The sequence below is a fragment of the Callorhinus ursinus genome, unplaced genomic scaffold, assembly GCF_003265705.2.
Source record: "Callorhinus ursinus isolate GAN/ISIS: 27379988/994484 unplaced genomic scaffold, GSC_fseal_2.0 scaffold8, whole genome shotgun sequence".
In the NCBI taxonomy this organism is placed as follows: domain Eukaryota; kingdom Metazoa; phylum Chordata; class Mammalia; order Carnivora; family Otariidae; genus Callorhinus; species Callorhinus ursinus.
In genome coordinates, this window is record NW_027397070.1 from 20860599 (window position 1) to 20876420 (window position 15822).

The 15822-nt window shown below is 39.8% G+C and overlaps 1 protein-coding gene and 1 long non-coding RNA gene across 3 annotated transcripts in view; both read right to left on the minus strand.

The window, feature by feature from the left end:
• Positions 1-3722: 3722 nt before the first annotated feature.
• LOC141373161 (uncharacterized) overlaps positions 3723-15822 on the minus strand; it is a 49989-nt gene continuing 37889 nt past the window's right edge. The window contains exons 2-3 of one of the 2 annotated variants that reach the window (XR_012378863.1): positions 7246-7348; positions 3723-4098 (exon numbers count right to left, since the gene is read on the minus strand). This is a non-coding gene — a long non-coding RNA (uncharacterized lncRNA). Of the gene's footprint in view, positions 4102-7245; positions 7349-15822 lie in introns of both variants that reach the window. The other variant, XR_012378862.1, reaches the window with a different exon arrangement.
• Positions 7825-8281, minus strand: LOC112822450 (large ribosomal subunit protein eL32-like). Its single transcript, XM_073894869.1, has one exon. It carries the CDS (start codon positions 8240-8242, stop codon positions 7835-7837), a length of 408 nt encoding a protein of 135 aa, XP_073750970.1. The 5' UTR covers positions 8243-8281; the 3' UTR covers positions 7825-7834.

Consider the following 15822-nt stretch of genomic DNA (forward strand, 5'->3'; position numbering starts at 1 on the left):
AGAATACATTTCTACCATTACTCTTTCATAGAAGAGCAACCAAAGAATTCAGAAGCGAAGGGTTCAGAATTCAAGAGTCCATTATATAGAGGAAAGTATTGGTTCTATGGGCACTGGCCTCCCTTCCATCTGAGCTGGTGTTTGTTACAAGGACCATTAATATGGCATTAATAAGACCCACTTCAGGCCCCAGGTCATCCAGAGAAGGTCCCCACCTGTCACCTTCATTGCCCCCTTCTTATGAGGCAGAACTGCCAGACAGTTTCTACTGTATGGCTTTAAGAGATCTTCCAGCCATACCTCCAAAAGGAAGTGACAGGTAACTGCCTCTAACCCAATTCTCTTTCATCACCAAATGGGTTTCAAAATGTAATTTAGGCGTTTCTTTTCATTTTAATTCAACAAAACAAAAATGCACTAGCGCAACATAAATGCTATTTTATTAATGGATACTTGTGTTAGTTCAGCCTTCATTCATGTGCTTCTATCATTATTATCAGATTGAGTCCATAAAGAGGGATGACTTTACACTTAGGTAAAATCTAGGATTGCCACCTGGTATAATGTGAGGTGTATGCTAAATCACCCAATATTTCAAAATTACTCCTCTTGCCACGAGGGCTACAAATTTCCACCATTTAAAAATTGCTGAATTCGGGAGCTTCTTTGGAATACCCTATAATTACTTAGTAACTAATTCCTAAGAATTAGTCATTAAACAATATAAAGCCAATCATTTATAAAAATTTCTCATGTACAATAAAACTGTCTAAAATTTTCTGTTTGATTAGGTAATGACACCATAATAGACTATCTCTCATTTGGTTACCTTATCAATAAATAGTTTAAAAACTAAAAGAGCAAAAAATTAACCAACCACTTATATTGAAGTACCAAAACCAGAGCTGCAAAATTCAGTGGACTTTTCTCTGTTCTCATCTTATTTGATCCTCCAGTATTCAACAATAATCCCTCTGTTCTCTTGGTTTCCATGACTCCACTCTCCAGGTTTTCTCACTGATCATTTCTCTCCATCTACTTCCAGGCTCTTCCTCCTCTACCTCTAAATTTTGGAGTGTCCCAGTGGTTATTCCTAGGCACTCTTCTCCACCTTCATTCACTAAGTGACTTCATCAATTTTCAAAGATTATAGACAATTTGTGTGCTAGTGATTCCCCAACTTACATCTCTACCTCAGATCTTTATTTGTGAGCCCAAGACTCAGACAAAAACAGCCCATTTGAAATCATTACTTGAAAGTCTTACGAACATAGACTTAACATGTCCAAAATGGGATTCTTCACCAATCTCATCTGTTAGTTGGATAGGATGGCACCCTATCCAGTCACTAAAGCCAGAGTCCTTGAATTTCCCCCTCTCTCTTATGCCCTTCAACCCATCTCCAAAATATATCTTGGATCTACCCACACCACTTTTGTTCCTCTGTACCAGCAGCATGCCAGATGACCATTACCTCTTAGCTAGGCTACTGCAACTGCCTCCTGACTGCTCTCTTCCTCCCACCATTGCCTTACTCCAATCCACCAGACATACAGAAGCAAAAGTAATCCAAAGCATATTTTGAACCAGCCATTTCCTTCTTAAAACCTTTCCATAGCTTCCTGTTTCACTTAGAATAAAAAGCTAAACGCCTTAAACTTTCTACAATGTCTAATAAGATCCAACCCCCACCTATGTCTTCACCACTCTCCACCTTGCTCGAAAAACTCGTCACTCCTCCCGTAGCTCATCAAGCTTTTATCCACTTCAGGACCTTCGCATATGCTAGAGGCATGGATAGATACCAAATATATTTTTTGAGATGGGTTAAAGAACATGAGAAAAAGAGGAGATTCAAGGACAACTCCTGTTAGGTATTCCTTCCATATTTTACATGACTCTCCACATGGCCAGCTCCTTTTTATTCTTTTTTTTTTCAAGATTTCATTTATTTATTTGAAAGAGAGCACGCAAGTGGGAGGAAGGGAAGAGGGAGAGGATCTTCAAGCAGACTCCCTGCTGAGTGCAGAGCCCAATGCAGGGCCGATCTCATGACCCATGAGATCATGACCCATGAGATCATGACCTGAGCCAAAACCAAGAGTCAGACACTTAACCAATTGAGCCACCCAGGCGCCCCTTTCATTCTTTCTGTCTCAGCTCACCCTGAACATCATCAAACTTAATCCCACTGACATACTGAGTCTGTCTCCTGCCACCACATGCCCCTTCAATCAAGACTGGTGGGACTTCCATCAGAGGAGTAAGTACAGACTGAAAAAGGGCTCTGCCAGGTGATGTGGGACAGTAAGCCCTACTGGTTGTAGCAGGTATGAAATGAAGACTGATCAACGAGATGGTAACACCAATAACGAGACTCTTATTTTATAAACTGTACATACTTTTCTCGTCTCTGAACTCCCAGGCTGCCCAAAATAGGTCATTTAGTCTATTCCATTCTGGTAACCACAGTCAAATACAATACTTTTAAATTAAAACTTGGTCCTTCTCTTTCAGTGAAATTCAAGTACTATCTCAGTCGCCATTCACACCTCAAAGGTTTCTCTTTGAGCTTTCTTCCCCTATATCTTTTCACTCTAAATTCCCAGAGAACCTGCTCATGGTTCATTCTGGCAGCAAGTCAGTAAAGATAGGGAGAGTCTGTTTATAAGAGACAGGTTGCACACCTGCTTCACATCACTTTTCTCCTAGCCCCAGATGCTGGCATCCCCACTGATCTGGCTTCTGGTGCTGGCGGCACCCAGCTGCTGGCTCTATTTTATAGCAGGTTTGATGGTCATTGAACAACCAGCTGGGCAATCTTTCCATAACTTTTTAGTGTCAAGAGAAAGGCTGCAGTTTGCCACCTCAGCTTCCAGTTAGTTGTCTACAGCCTATGAATGGAAGCTCTTCCTCCTGATGGACAGCCTTCACGGTAGCAAGTCAGCCTACAGTCCCACATACTTTCTTTAGCCTGCTCTAGACCTCAAGAAAACCAGTTATTACTCCGCAGGGGCTATCTTTGCCTTCTCTGACAGGCTATGCACTCTGCCAATTTTCTACTGTTCCCCTCCCAGTTGGTTATACCTATATGTTCTGCCTCTCAGAGAGCTCAGAGACAAGAATCTAGCACCCTTGCCTATATTAAATACGTCTAATTCCAAGAGAATTTGGGGGGAGGGGCTAAATTTGGGACAGGATGGGACAAGTAGAAAATTCTCCTCTCCCTGCACCAGACTGTGAAAACCTAACCTAAAGCACCTAACATGAATGTTCCATAACTCTTTCCTGCCATAGAAATAGCCATCTTCCATCCACTGGCCTTAGATATATTCTTTTGATTTGTGTCAACAATATTTTCTCATCCTGGCAAGGTCTACATCCTATCTTTGTTACATCCTTTATTACATCCATCTATTACTTCCTTACATCCTTGTCCTCAGAGATCTTGAGTGGGAAATGATCCTAAAGAAAGGAAAAACAGCCTCTGTATTTTAAGGTCTGAAGTTATTGCCATGAGTAAATACTTCATATGTGATTTCCTTATCCCATCATTTTCCAATGATCCTACGAGCAGTATTTGTCTCATATCCCCTGTCAAAGACTGAGACCTGCTATTTAAAATCTAAAACCACAAGTACAGTGATAAATCTGACATTTATTTAAGTAATGAAGAGCTATGCTATTCAGGGAGAGAAAACTGCTACAGCATTCTTAGGAAATGTTTATTGATTACAGAGATAAGTTGACATCAGCCTTAAAAGTATATTTTGTGTTGATTAGAAAGGTCAGTCTTAGAAGTTGTTGACTGAAGTGAGGCCATTACCCATTAGTCATCATTGTCAATAATTAATTACACAGATCTAAAACCGGTTCTAACCATAACCATGGCATAGGGTTATCATATGGAGACTTTTTTTTTTTTTAACTCTCAATCCCCTTTTGATCCTCTCTCAGCCAAAGCTGCAGGAAAGATTATCAAAACTGTCCAGACCTTCTCCACTGTGGTTGATTCTCTTGGAAGATGTTTAATTTGCAGAGACCAGATTTCCAGTATATTTCTCAGCATGATTTTACCTCCATTCGGTTTTGGATCATCTGCTAGGAGATTGGTACATAGAAGAATTCAGGATTCTGGGTAATAAACATAACATTACTATAAAGAAAACAAGAATAACTAAAGTACTACAAAAAAGCACTCTAAACCATGCCTTATGGTTTCCCAGAATGGACCAAGAAAACAAGTTTCAACAACTCCTCAAAGTCTACTTTAGATGGTCAGGTTTCTTTTTAATTTTGCTTACAGATTGTTTCATCACTCTTCACACAATTGTGTGATTAATCCAGGTATGAAATAAAGTGGTAGTAATGGTATAGATTCCCCACTGGTTGGCCAAAAGAAAATGCAAAGTAATTATTTCATCTGCAACAATTTGGGTTAAACAACTTAAATGTTTATTCTGCTATGTTATTTACAAAGTTCGGGATAATTTTTGAGATCATCTGGATTCAACTCCTATGAATAGGATTAGTATCCCTCAAAAGACTCTTTGGGGAGTTATTACCTCTAATACAAGTTTTAACCCTTTAGACATTTTTAAGAAGATACAGTCCATTGAAGCTATAGGCGATTCATTCAATAGGAATGATCTACCTCATAAGTCCATAGAACAATTAGCCAGTACTCAGTTGGTATTGAAAAGCCTGATATCCACACAGCTGAAAGAATCCACTGGTTGATAAGAGACGCATTTGATCTTATTTTGACTATAGGTTTATTTCCTCTGAGTTTGTCATTCCTGTCACTATTCTATCTCAAGAATGTCTGTAGCCTCCTCTTTCTGTACAAGGACAGTTTCTTTTTTTTACATATTGTCTAAAAAAGAGGATCATCATGGGTAAGATTAATATAACACATTCTTTAAACTGGCTGCACTAGCAACAGCTTGGGAGAGCTGAGTTATAGAGTTATGATAATAATCATCCCTAGACTTATGCATGTTATTATTGTAGTAAAAGAACAGTGATAAATTAAGTCAGAAGTATACAACCTTAAACCAGTAAAGAAGAAAAATATGACAGAATTTGTTATCAAATGGATGTAGCAACCTAGATACAAATGATCTTTCATACCAGCCCCAACCTCTGGCTATTTATGCCACATCCAGAAAGAAAGGGGGAACAATCTGGAATGATCAAGTTGATGAGTCCCCAAGCATAAGGCAGTACAACTGACAGCCTGATACCATCGCCCCCCCTGAGTTGTATCCTCAGCAGCCATGAAGTGTACAAACCCAAAATGGTCACCCTTACCTCAGAGGTGAATGGAGGAAGGCACATTGAAAAGATTGGCCCTACCAATTGAAAAACTATAGCTTTCTTCAAAGGTATCTGGTTTGGCACCAGTAATAGCAGAAATGATCATAAATGACTGGAAACATCATTAAGTCTTTTGACTACATCCTAAGGAATGAACTGTGGAAGCATTTGGTCTTGTCTCAGGAGCATTACCTCTTATACACTCACCTGCATGCTTCCTGTCCCTCTCCTACTCTTCCCTACCGATAACAACATTTTACTGGGAAGAAAAAAACTCCACAAGTATGCTTTCAAATCATTTCTCCTTAAACCATCAACTTTTTCTAGCTTAATGGCAGAGTGTTTACATCCTAGGTTTCTGGGTGACCCATGTCTACCTGACTGCATCAGGGGAAGAGAAAGATCTTTAGGTCATAAGTGAAAGAATTTGATGAGATGATCCCTGGGGTGCATAGGTTAATACACTGGAATATTTCCCAGCACACACAAAGCTGCCATGAAGAGCGAAGCCCCTGGCTTCACTTTTCATTTCCTGATATGTCATATCCAGTGACCTCTGCTTTAGGGAAAGTGACAAAGGGCCAGAAGAGTGCAGTCTCACCCAAGCAGCGTATGAGACAGCTATTGGGATAGGTCAACAACTGTGAGGGGGAAAATGGCACCCAGGAGCAGGGCCAAAAGCTATACAGAGAGATCGGGTCTTGCCACAGGATTAGATAAAACAGTAGTTATTGAATGATGACCTGACATTCGGAGGTTCATCAGTTAGAATCCCTTTTTCAGTTTCTACAGCACAGCCAAACATGTGGACAGAGTTGTCAAGGCGATACCTTACAATACTCCTCTAACCTTTGTGGAGCTACTCCATAAGACTAGGTTCTTAATTTGTTCAGAAAAGGACACCAAAACCAATCTGATGCTAGGTGATGAAGCAGGAACACAACTACAACTTCCCCAAGACCCACCAAAGTCCCAAATTGGGGCACAGAGTCTACTACTTCCCCACAATATCCAATATAAAATTAATCAGTCAAATCCAGGGGTAGTTGAAACAGACACAGACACTCACATTAAAGGATAAAAAGTAAGGAGGAAATGTGTTGATAGAACAGGAGACCCTTTGAAATGGGAGACCATATCTACAAGGGAACTCCACAACCTTTATATATAAAGAGATAGTGAGCACCCTTTAGCAGACCTTAATCCAGTGTAGCCACAGCATTTGTACGCTGGACCCATAAGAGTCTCAGGGCAAAGCTGGATCACTGAGCTGGGATAGCACTACCAAGTATGAGGAGGACTGCCTTTTAAACATGAGGGAAAGGACCCAGGAGGAGACCTTTCTGCTACATTCCAGCATTGGCCCCAGACCCTTGAACAAGTTGGATTAAAGAGAGAAGGTCCATTCTCATTCTCTGCCACACTCCGCCCTGTGTATGGTGTGGAATATATTGCTTTAGCCTGAATTAAAGGGCTCCATGTAGGGTTCCATGTGTGCTGGACCAACTAACAGCAACTCTGCCTTTGGCACAGCACACTATTGCCCCCTTCCCTGGCATAGGGGTAATATATGGCCTTTACAGACAAAAAGTTAATACCCCTTATAGACTTAAGGCTTCTTTCTTCTTGGGTATACTTACAAGGTCTATTTTTTTTTTCTATAAAAGACAGCCAAAGAGAGAGAAAGCAAACAGTTTGCTTACAGAACTCAATTATTTTTCTTTAATTCAGCAAACAGTGAGCACCTACTTTTTGTCAAGCATTTTAGGAAGCATTTTTAAAAATAGCATCAGTCTGTAAATCAGATGGTACCTCTAGAATTTTGTTGTTTTAGAATTGAAAGTACTAGAGAATGTTCAGAACAGATGGTCTCAAAAGGATATCCGAAACGGGTGCTCCCAAGAATGAGGATGCGATTGCTCTTACCGTCTCTTGCCTAAGACATCACAGTAAGTTCCAAATCAGTGTCTCTTCCTCCCATCCATTGTCTCCTCTCAAAGTCATTCCCCCTTCTGCTATCAGAGCCACCCTTAAAAAAAAAAAAAAAATCAGTCTTGTCATTTCACTTCCATTTTTTTCTTCCCTTAGTAATTCTACATAAAGTCCAAACTTTTTACCATGGCTTCCCAAGCCATTTATCATCTGGCTCTGACCCCTCTTACAAATCTCAGCCCCTCCTCTGAAAAGTTTAGACCATCTCCCCAAGCTATAAATTCAAAGATGTTTGAAAATGCTATTAATTTATTATAACTTCATAATGTCCATGGCAACTAGGACAATAACATGGTAGTTCTTCCCCAGAAACAGTCTTGTCAAAACCCCAAAGGAACCAAAGGTTGGACTCTGATCCAAAATATAGCCCTTAAATTAAGAAGCATCCTCATTGCTATGAACAGTGGGATTTTTTAGGGAAGTTACTTAAAATATTATTTGTGCTACAAGGGAGGAGATTCAGAATTTTTTTTTTAGATTTTATGGTTTTATTAACACAAATATGACGTGCACAACAAGCTGTCTATTCATTTTCTTCACTGCGCAGCCTGGCGTTGGGATTGGTGACTCTGATTGCCAGCTGGGCTGCTCTTTCCACAATAGCTTTGCGGTTCTTGGAGGAGACATTGTGAGCAATCTCTGCACAGTAAGATTTGTTGCACATCAGCAGCACTTCAAGCTCCTTAACGTTGTGGACTAGGAACTTCCGGAAGCCACTGGGCAACATGTGCTTTGTTTTCTTGTTGCTCCCGTAACCAATGTTGGGCATCAAGATCTGGCCCTTGAATCTTCTGCGCACCCTATCGTCAATGCCTCTGGGTTTCCGCCAGTTGCGCTTAATTTTGACATAGTGGTCTGACTGGTGCCGGATGAACTTCTTGGTCCTCTTTTTAATGATCTTGGGCTTCACCAGAGGTCTGAGGGCAGCCATGATGCCCAGTAACAGATGGCTACCACCTCCACAGGCAGCGCCGAGGAAGAGAGAGTGAGATTCAGAATTTTAATGAACATCACAAAATCTGCTGGAATAAGCAATGACCACAAACCCTAACCTACTACTCCTCTGGGTTGTGTAATACAATGGTTCAAAATGGACCTTGAGGTCTTATGCAGCCATTTTTCTCTCTGAATGGTCACCTTATTTGCTGGGACAACCATAAATAAATTTGCAAAGTAGACAATCTGGCTTGGACTCAGAAAGAGGAGAGGAGAGGGCGCTACTTTCCTTTCTAGCATGCCCACCACCTGGTCTGAACCCCTCCTGCTGCTCTGTGCCAGACCTGTCACACTGTGCACCATGCATCGTAATTCACTTTCTCTATCTCCCTCCCTCTCCCCACACTGTGATTCATATTCTCTCGATATCCTACTCCCAACCAGAAGTTGGTTGGATTATTAGCCCTAAGTGTTCCGTTGTATTAGGATTATACATCCACACCCTTTGCCACATCCCTTTGTATTCCCAGCATGGGTAAAATATACTTTCTTGCCCCTTTGATTTTAGCTTCACTTTGGCCAATGAATGTTAGTGGATGTGACATGAGCAGAGACCTTAAATGTGCTAGCAGAGTTTGGCTTCTGCTTTTGTGCTCTTGTGATTTGCCGTGAGAAGAAATAATGCCTCCAGGTAACTGCTGGTCCAAGGAGAATGAGAAAATTTAGATAGCAGATGTAAATGCAACTGATTCCAGCCAAATCCAGCAGAACCATATCCAACCCACAGCCCATGATCAAAAATATATAAATACAGAAATGTCTGTTTTTGTAAAACACTGGCTTTGGGGGATGGTTTGGTCCTGAATTATCGTGGCAAGAACTGAATAACACTCTAATAAACCACTTTTAATCAAGCCACTTATGATCAATATTACCTTCCATATGCCAGGTTTTTATCTGTGAAATAGAAATAAGAAAAAGAATCGAACTCAAATGGTTATAGCAAGAAATAAATGATAGCACAATTGTAAAGCCCCTAGGTAGGGGCTGGCACAGAAAAACACAATATAGTAAATTTGAGGTTATTTGATTAATCTGTTACCTTCCCAAGTTTATTAGTATTTTCAGATGTTTTTCCCAAATAGGATGGTTGGATTTATAACTACAGCTTCTAGCTGAGGCCCCGAGGGACCTCTGCCCACTAATGAGTGAGTGCCAGAGACAAAATGCTTCCCATAGGAAATAGAAATATTTCTAAATTCTTTAAGTGATTTGAACAAAACCACTTATGCTCAGTTACACAGTAGTTTTACCTACAGCGTTTTAAAATAGGATGCCACTTTAACCCAGAAGAATGAATTTCTAATGGTGAACTCGGAAACACTGTGGCAAATGAACAGTGGAGAGAGATTGCAGGGGGAGAAGAGAATTTATAAGGCTCTGAAAATCACAGCAAATAGCCATCCCTTTGTCTCATGTACTAAGCCAGTTGTGGCAGCAGAATCAGGACACAAGTGCAGAAGCATTTCAGTTGGCTTCTCAAGAACCTGCAAAGGCACACTATAACTCTTGCTCTTAGAAAAACTCATAGGTCAAACGTGGGTAGTTTTCATCGCCCTTCAGACATCAAGATTCTGAGTCCTGCCCATATGTATGTCTATTCTAAAGGAATTTAATGTTTTCTGTAAGAAAATGGAAGGACATTTATTGGGCACCTATCCTGTACTCCACTAGGGAATTTACGATGTTATTAAGTAGGTATAGGGCCAGCTTCATGGGCACATGACAAGTGCAATCACATAGAGCCCTGTTCTCAGAAGGGCCCTGCACTCATTTGGAAACTCTGCTGTTGCCATCATGAAATTCTTAACAATTTTATTTTTGAGAGTGTGTTTTATAAGTGAAGTTCGTTGGACAATGGAGGATACATATGAACAGAGTAAAGACATGCATGTGTCTGTAGTAACTTGCTCCTCCATTCACATATAGCCTTCATGGCTTCCGTAACATGCTTATTTCACTGTGAGTCTACTGAAATCCAATGCATAATGGGTCCACCAGAATTCTATATTCTGCTCCATACAACACGTCTATGGCTGAGTAAGTGGGGTCACTAACAGATCAGAGGGTCTATGCTTTACCCTTCTGAATGCCAACTTACTTAGGGCACAAAAAGAATGTAACTGGAGCTTCTAGGTTGGTGAACAGGTGGTGAAAGGGGGACAGTGGCACACTCAGAGTGGGCATAGAAGCTCTGCCCCCTTTCTCCACGCCTTGCCCTATACATCTCTTCCATTTGGCTGTTTCTGAGTTATATCCTTTTATAATAAACCAGTGATATACTCTTTATGTTCTTTAATACCTCAAAGCTGAAGAAGACTCAGCTGATTTAATACATGTTAGAACTGAGTCTTCTAGGATATTTTGATATCCCCAAGAAAATCTACATCCCTCAGATTCCAGAAATTCAAGCAACAATGACTCAAACTCAAGAAGGTAACCTTCAAATAAAACAGATTATCAGTAAAAAAGAAAAACAAAAAAAGAAGGTAATGGTATTCTAAGAAACACGAACAACCAAGGAATCCTATCATATCCTTTTTTAGTCATGCTATTTCCCAGTACCCATAATGCTGAATATGATGACACAGTGAAAAAGGCAAGATAAGGCAGCCCATTGCTGGGTTCATTCCAGTCCAAACTTTCTTTTCAGTAAGCTGAAGGTAGACAGTGTTGGTAGAATATGCACATATAAAGAAATGCTTTAAAAAGTTATTTTTGTGCATATTTTCCCCTACTCTTCTGCTAGGAATGAAATACATATGCATGTATGAGCTATGAAATGCCAAAGATTCCACACACAAGTTAAATGCCCTTATATTTGCATTTACAATTATACATTGTAAATATATATTGGCATTATACAATATAAACATGAATGGTAAAATTCATGCTAATAATTTAAAATTTTAATTTTTCTGTACTTGCAATGATTACACCATTATGTTTTATAAATTATAAAATATTTATACAGGAAAAAAGTTTTATATGTATCCATAGTTTTTTTTTAAGATTTTATTTATTTGAAGAGAGAGACACAGCGAGAGCAGGAACATAAGCAGGGGGAGTTGGGAGAGGGAGAAGCAGGCTTCCTGCCTAGCAGGGAGCCCGATGCAATGCAGGTCTCAATCCCAGGACCCTGGAATCATGACCTGAGCCGAAGGCAGACGCTTAACGACTGAGCCACCCAGGTGCCCCTATATACCCATACTTTTAAAATAGCATTTTTTCCCTGTTTTTTGAACAAAGAGCCTGGTATTTTCTTTTAGCTCTGTTTCCCATGAATTATGTAGCTGGCCTTGATTTAGGTACTATTATCCTCCATTTATAGATGAGACAACTGAGACTCAGTCAGATTAAGTCACTTTCCCAAGAACTAGCAGTGGCAGACACCAGATTCAACCATGTCTGACTCCAAAGATACTGCTCCTCTATGGTTTCAGACTGCATCCAAATTGTAGCTGGGGAAGGGCCCAAGAGAAACTTGAGCTTAGGGGTGAATCTGTTGCTTCAACTCCTGTCCAGGTAGAATTGTTTGGAAAAATATTTTAGTTAAGACTCACCCACATACCATGGAGTAGCTATAAAGTTAAGCGGCTATTTTAGGAAACTTCTTCTAACATTCTTTTCACTAATCTGTGATCAATTTCTCAACTTAGTCCACAGACTTGAGATTATCAATTCAATTATAAGTACATCACGCTCAGCTGTTAAATAAGAACATTAAATTTTCTCTTGAACTCTTTTTTCTAAATTCTATGTATTTCTATATTCCATATATTGAGTCACATGAAAATATTTCATTTAATTTTTTATGCTATATCCTAATTACCACCAAAGTTGTCCAAGGAATCACATTAATGTCACTACAATCCAAACTTTTTTTTTAATTTTATTTATTTATTTATTTGACAGAGAGCGAGAAAGCGAGAGAGGGAACACAAGCAGGGGGAGTGGGAGAGGGAGAAGCAGGCTCCCCGCCAAGCAGAGAGCCCGATATGGGGCTCCATCACAGGATCCTGGGATCATGACGTGAGCTGAAGGCAGACACTTAACAACTGAGCCACCCAGTCGCCCCCCAAAGTCTTTTAATGACTTTTGCCTAATTAACTTTTTGCCCAGTATTTCATAAGCATCCTGCTGTCCATAAGAGCTTAGGCCTCTAACAATTTACCTTCTGGCTTCAGTGCTTCAGTGAGCATCTTTCTGGATTCACAGCAACAGTTTCTAAGGCCTCTGTCTTACCTCTCCCGGTAACATTTACAAAGTCTGAGTCAGCAAGCATAGAGACTAAGTTAAGGGATCATAATTCTTTGCTACCTGTAAATGGTCAGTGAGAAAGTTATATTTTTACCACACCTGCAGGGGGAAATGTGTTTCTAAAACTAAAAAATACAAATTAGGGTAAAGATCTTTCCTTTTAGAAGTCACCATCCAATGTTTGAGGTATTTTGTTCTTACATATAAATATATTCACTGTGGAGTTGCTGCCACAGCCAGAAATGTGAAATATTTGTGTCAAAAATATCACAGCAACTCTTCCTTTGAGATATTCAGAGAATTGAATATATTTTATAGATATTTCCAGACATAGAACACAAATACTGCTGTCAAGAAAATTTCCTCTAAGAATGATGCAGCAAAGACATTACTGTCAGAAAAACAATGAATTCTTCAATGATAATTTCTATAATACATTCCTGAGAGTATAGAAATAACACTACATAAATATTCTTATTTGAACAACTGGAGAAGACATGCATAAACATAAACTGTATTTATAGGCTTAAAAATTGTACTACATGAAGCCTGAAAAATATTTCTTTTGATTTTTTAAATCCATGGAGTCTCACTGCTAGCCAAAAACAAAATGAAAAGTGGAGGATTCAAAGACACACAACCAGGGGACTTTTAGACAAAGCCTAAATGTAGTATTTCATCATAAAATGATTTTAAATAAGAGAAATTATGATTTTCCTTATGCCAAAAACTGTCCATCTGGTCTCCACAGCTCAAAAGCCAGGAAAAAAAATCCCAAGGGGGAAAAAAAAAAGAAATAGTGAACCTACTATAAGAAACTAAAAGCAAAGGTTTTCTTTTGGATATGGAGCCTGAGAAATTATAGGATTCTAATTTTATTCTTTTAAGATTGTATTTATTATTTATTTGAAAGAGAGAGAGAGCACAAGCCGGGTAAGGGGCAGAAGGAGAAGACTCTCTGCTGAGCTGGGAACCTGACTCAGGGCTCAATCCCGGGACTCCCAAGATCATAACCTGAGCCGAAGGCAGATGCTCAACCGACTAAACCACCCAGGCGCTCCAGAGGATTCTAGTTTTAAAAAGCATAAACTATGTAAGTATAATATAATAAATATGTCATTTGTGATACTGCAATATCAGTAGTATGATAGGCAGGCTTCCAAGATTGCCCCCGTAATCATAGCCTCCTGGTATTCCTCATACCCATGCCCTAGGAAGTCTTTTCCCACCTTGACTCATGGCTTGCCTGTGTAACAGATAATGCAGAAATTAAAGGCATTACCACTTCTGCTTTGTTCTCTCTTAGATTACTAGCCATGCGAGATGCCAGATGCCATGTCATGAAGACACTCAAGCAGCCTGTTGAGAGGTCCACGTGAGGAGAAACTAAGGCCTACCACCATTAGCCAAGAGCAACTTGCCAGCCACATGAACACACCAATTTGAATGTAAATCCTCTAGCCAACATCAAGTCTTTATATGACAGCAGCCCTGGCTTACATCTTTTTTTTTTTTTAAGATTTTATTTATTTATTTGACAGAGAGACATAGCGAGAGAGGGAACATAAGCAGGGGGAGTAGGAGAAGGAGAAGCAGGCTTCCCACTGAGCAGGGAGCCCGATGCGGGGCTCAATCCCAGGACCCTGGGATCATGACCTGAGCAGAGGGCAGACACTTAACGACTGAGCCATCCAGGCGCCCCCCGGCTTACATCTTGATTGCAACCTCAAGTTAGACTCATCCAGCTAAGCTGCTTCTGAATTTCTGAAACACAGAAACTGTAAGATAATGTTTATTGTTTAAAGAATAAAAAAAAAAAAATGGGGCACCTGGGTGGCTCAATCGGTTAAGGGTCTGACTCTTGATTTCAGCTCAGGTCATGATCTCAAGGCCGTGAGATGGCACCCCCTAAAGGGCTCTGCACTGGGTGTGGAGCCTGCTTAAGATTCTCTCTCCTTCTCCTTTGGCCCCTCCCCATCCCACTCTTAAAAAATAAAAATAAAAAATAAAATAAAATAAAGAACCAAATTTTTGCAGTAATTTGTTATGCAGCAATAGATAACTAATACAATGGCCTTAACCTGATAGGTAGATGTCCTGACACAAGACATCTACATCTTGGTAAGATCAGAAGAAATTGATCATTTGCTTTACAAATCAGTAAACTCAATTTTAAACAGGTTACCCAAAAGTGATGAGTCCCTAGACTCATGCCCACTAGATATCAAACTTACAAAAGTACTACTTGCAACACAAGATGTCAATTTAATAATTTACAATGAGAAGCGGACCAGTGATTGCCCAGAGTGCTAGGTACATTGAAGAGGCCAAATTAAGATCCAATGGTTGTTTCATGAGGGTAGAAATAGAAAAAGGATCATTGGATTATCTTCTAGAATATATCCACAAACTACAGGGCTTGAATTTTAAAATTCTCTCACTTTTCTAGAATGTTTATTTCAAAAGAACTAGTCACTAAAACCAGAGTACCCTTTAAGTGTGCAAGCGAAATAGGTTCCAGGGGCCTTTGAAGTAATCAATCATAAAACTATAATAGTCATTTAGGTACTCTAAGAAACACTGGAGGACATCCCTAAGTTTTCAGAGATAGCATTTGTATGCTCCCATAAAAATCATCTCATTTTACAATAGAAACACTCAACTGCTCTGTCCCAGCCACACCAGTATGCTTCTGTGTTGAAGGTGCTGCTGAAACCCATCTGCAAACAAAGCCTCCAATTTTCCTATCCCCCTAAATACTTCTCCCCCACATAAATGCAAAACCAGACTCAGACCCAACCGGGAAGGTTTCTTTGCTTTTACTTTTCATTTACTTCCTCCTCCTTCTCCCCCAATTAAATTCCTATTTCAGCTCCTTTTTCCTCCAGAGAACTAATTCATTTAATGTTTGATATTCTATTTAATGTATCATCCTTCCCAGTGGGTTTGCATTTTTACCAGTAAAATGCCTGTCTGGACATATTTCAGGCTTCAGGACCTCTGATAAGGTCATAAGTTTTAAACTTTAGTATGTATAAGAATCATCAAAAGCTTATTTAAAATGTTATTTCCTGGTCTCACTTCTACAGACTTTTAATCCAACAATCTAAGGTAGGGCCCAGAAACCTGCATTTATAACAAACAACCTCCCCCTACCCTCAGTGAGGCTTATAAAAGCAACTGAAGACCATGCTTTGGGGAAGTGTTCTAAAGGAAGATACTTAGGGACTAAGGAAGTCTAGGTTATCAGAAACC

What these genes read in the sequence shown, in the direction of transcription:
- LOC112822450 (XM_073894869.1), bottom strand. Translation starts at nt 8,242, where the DNA reads ATGGCTGCCCTCAGACCTCTGGTGAAGCCCAAGATCATTAAAAAGAGG.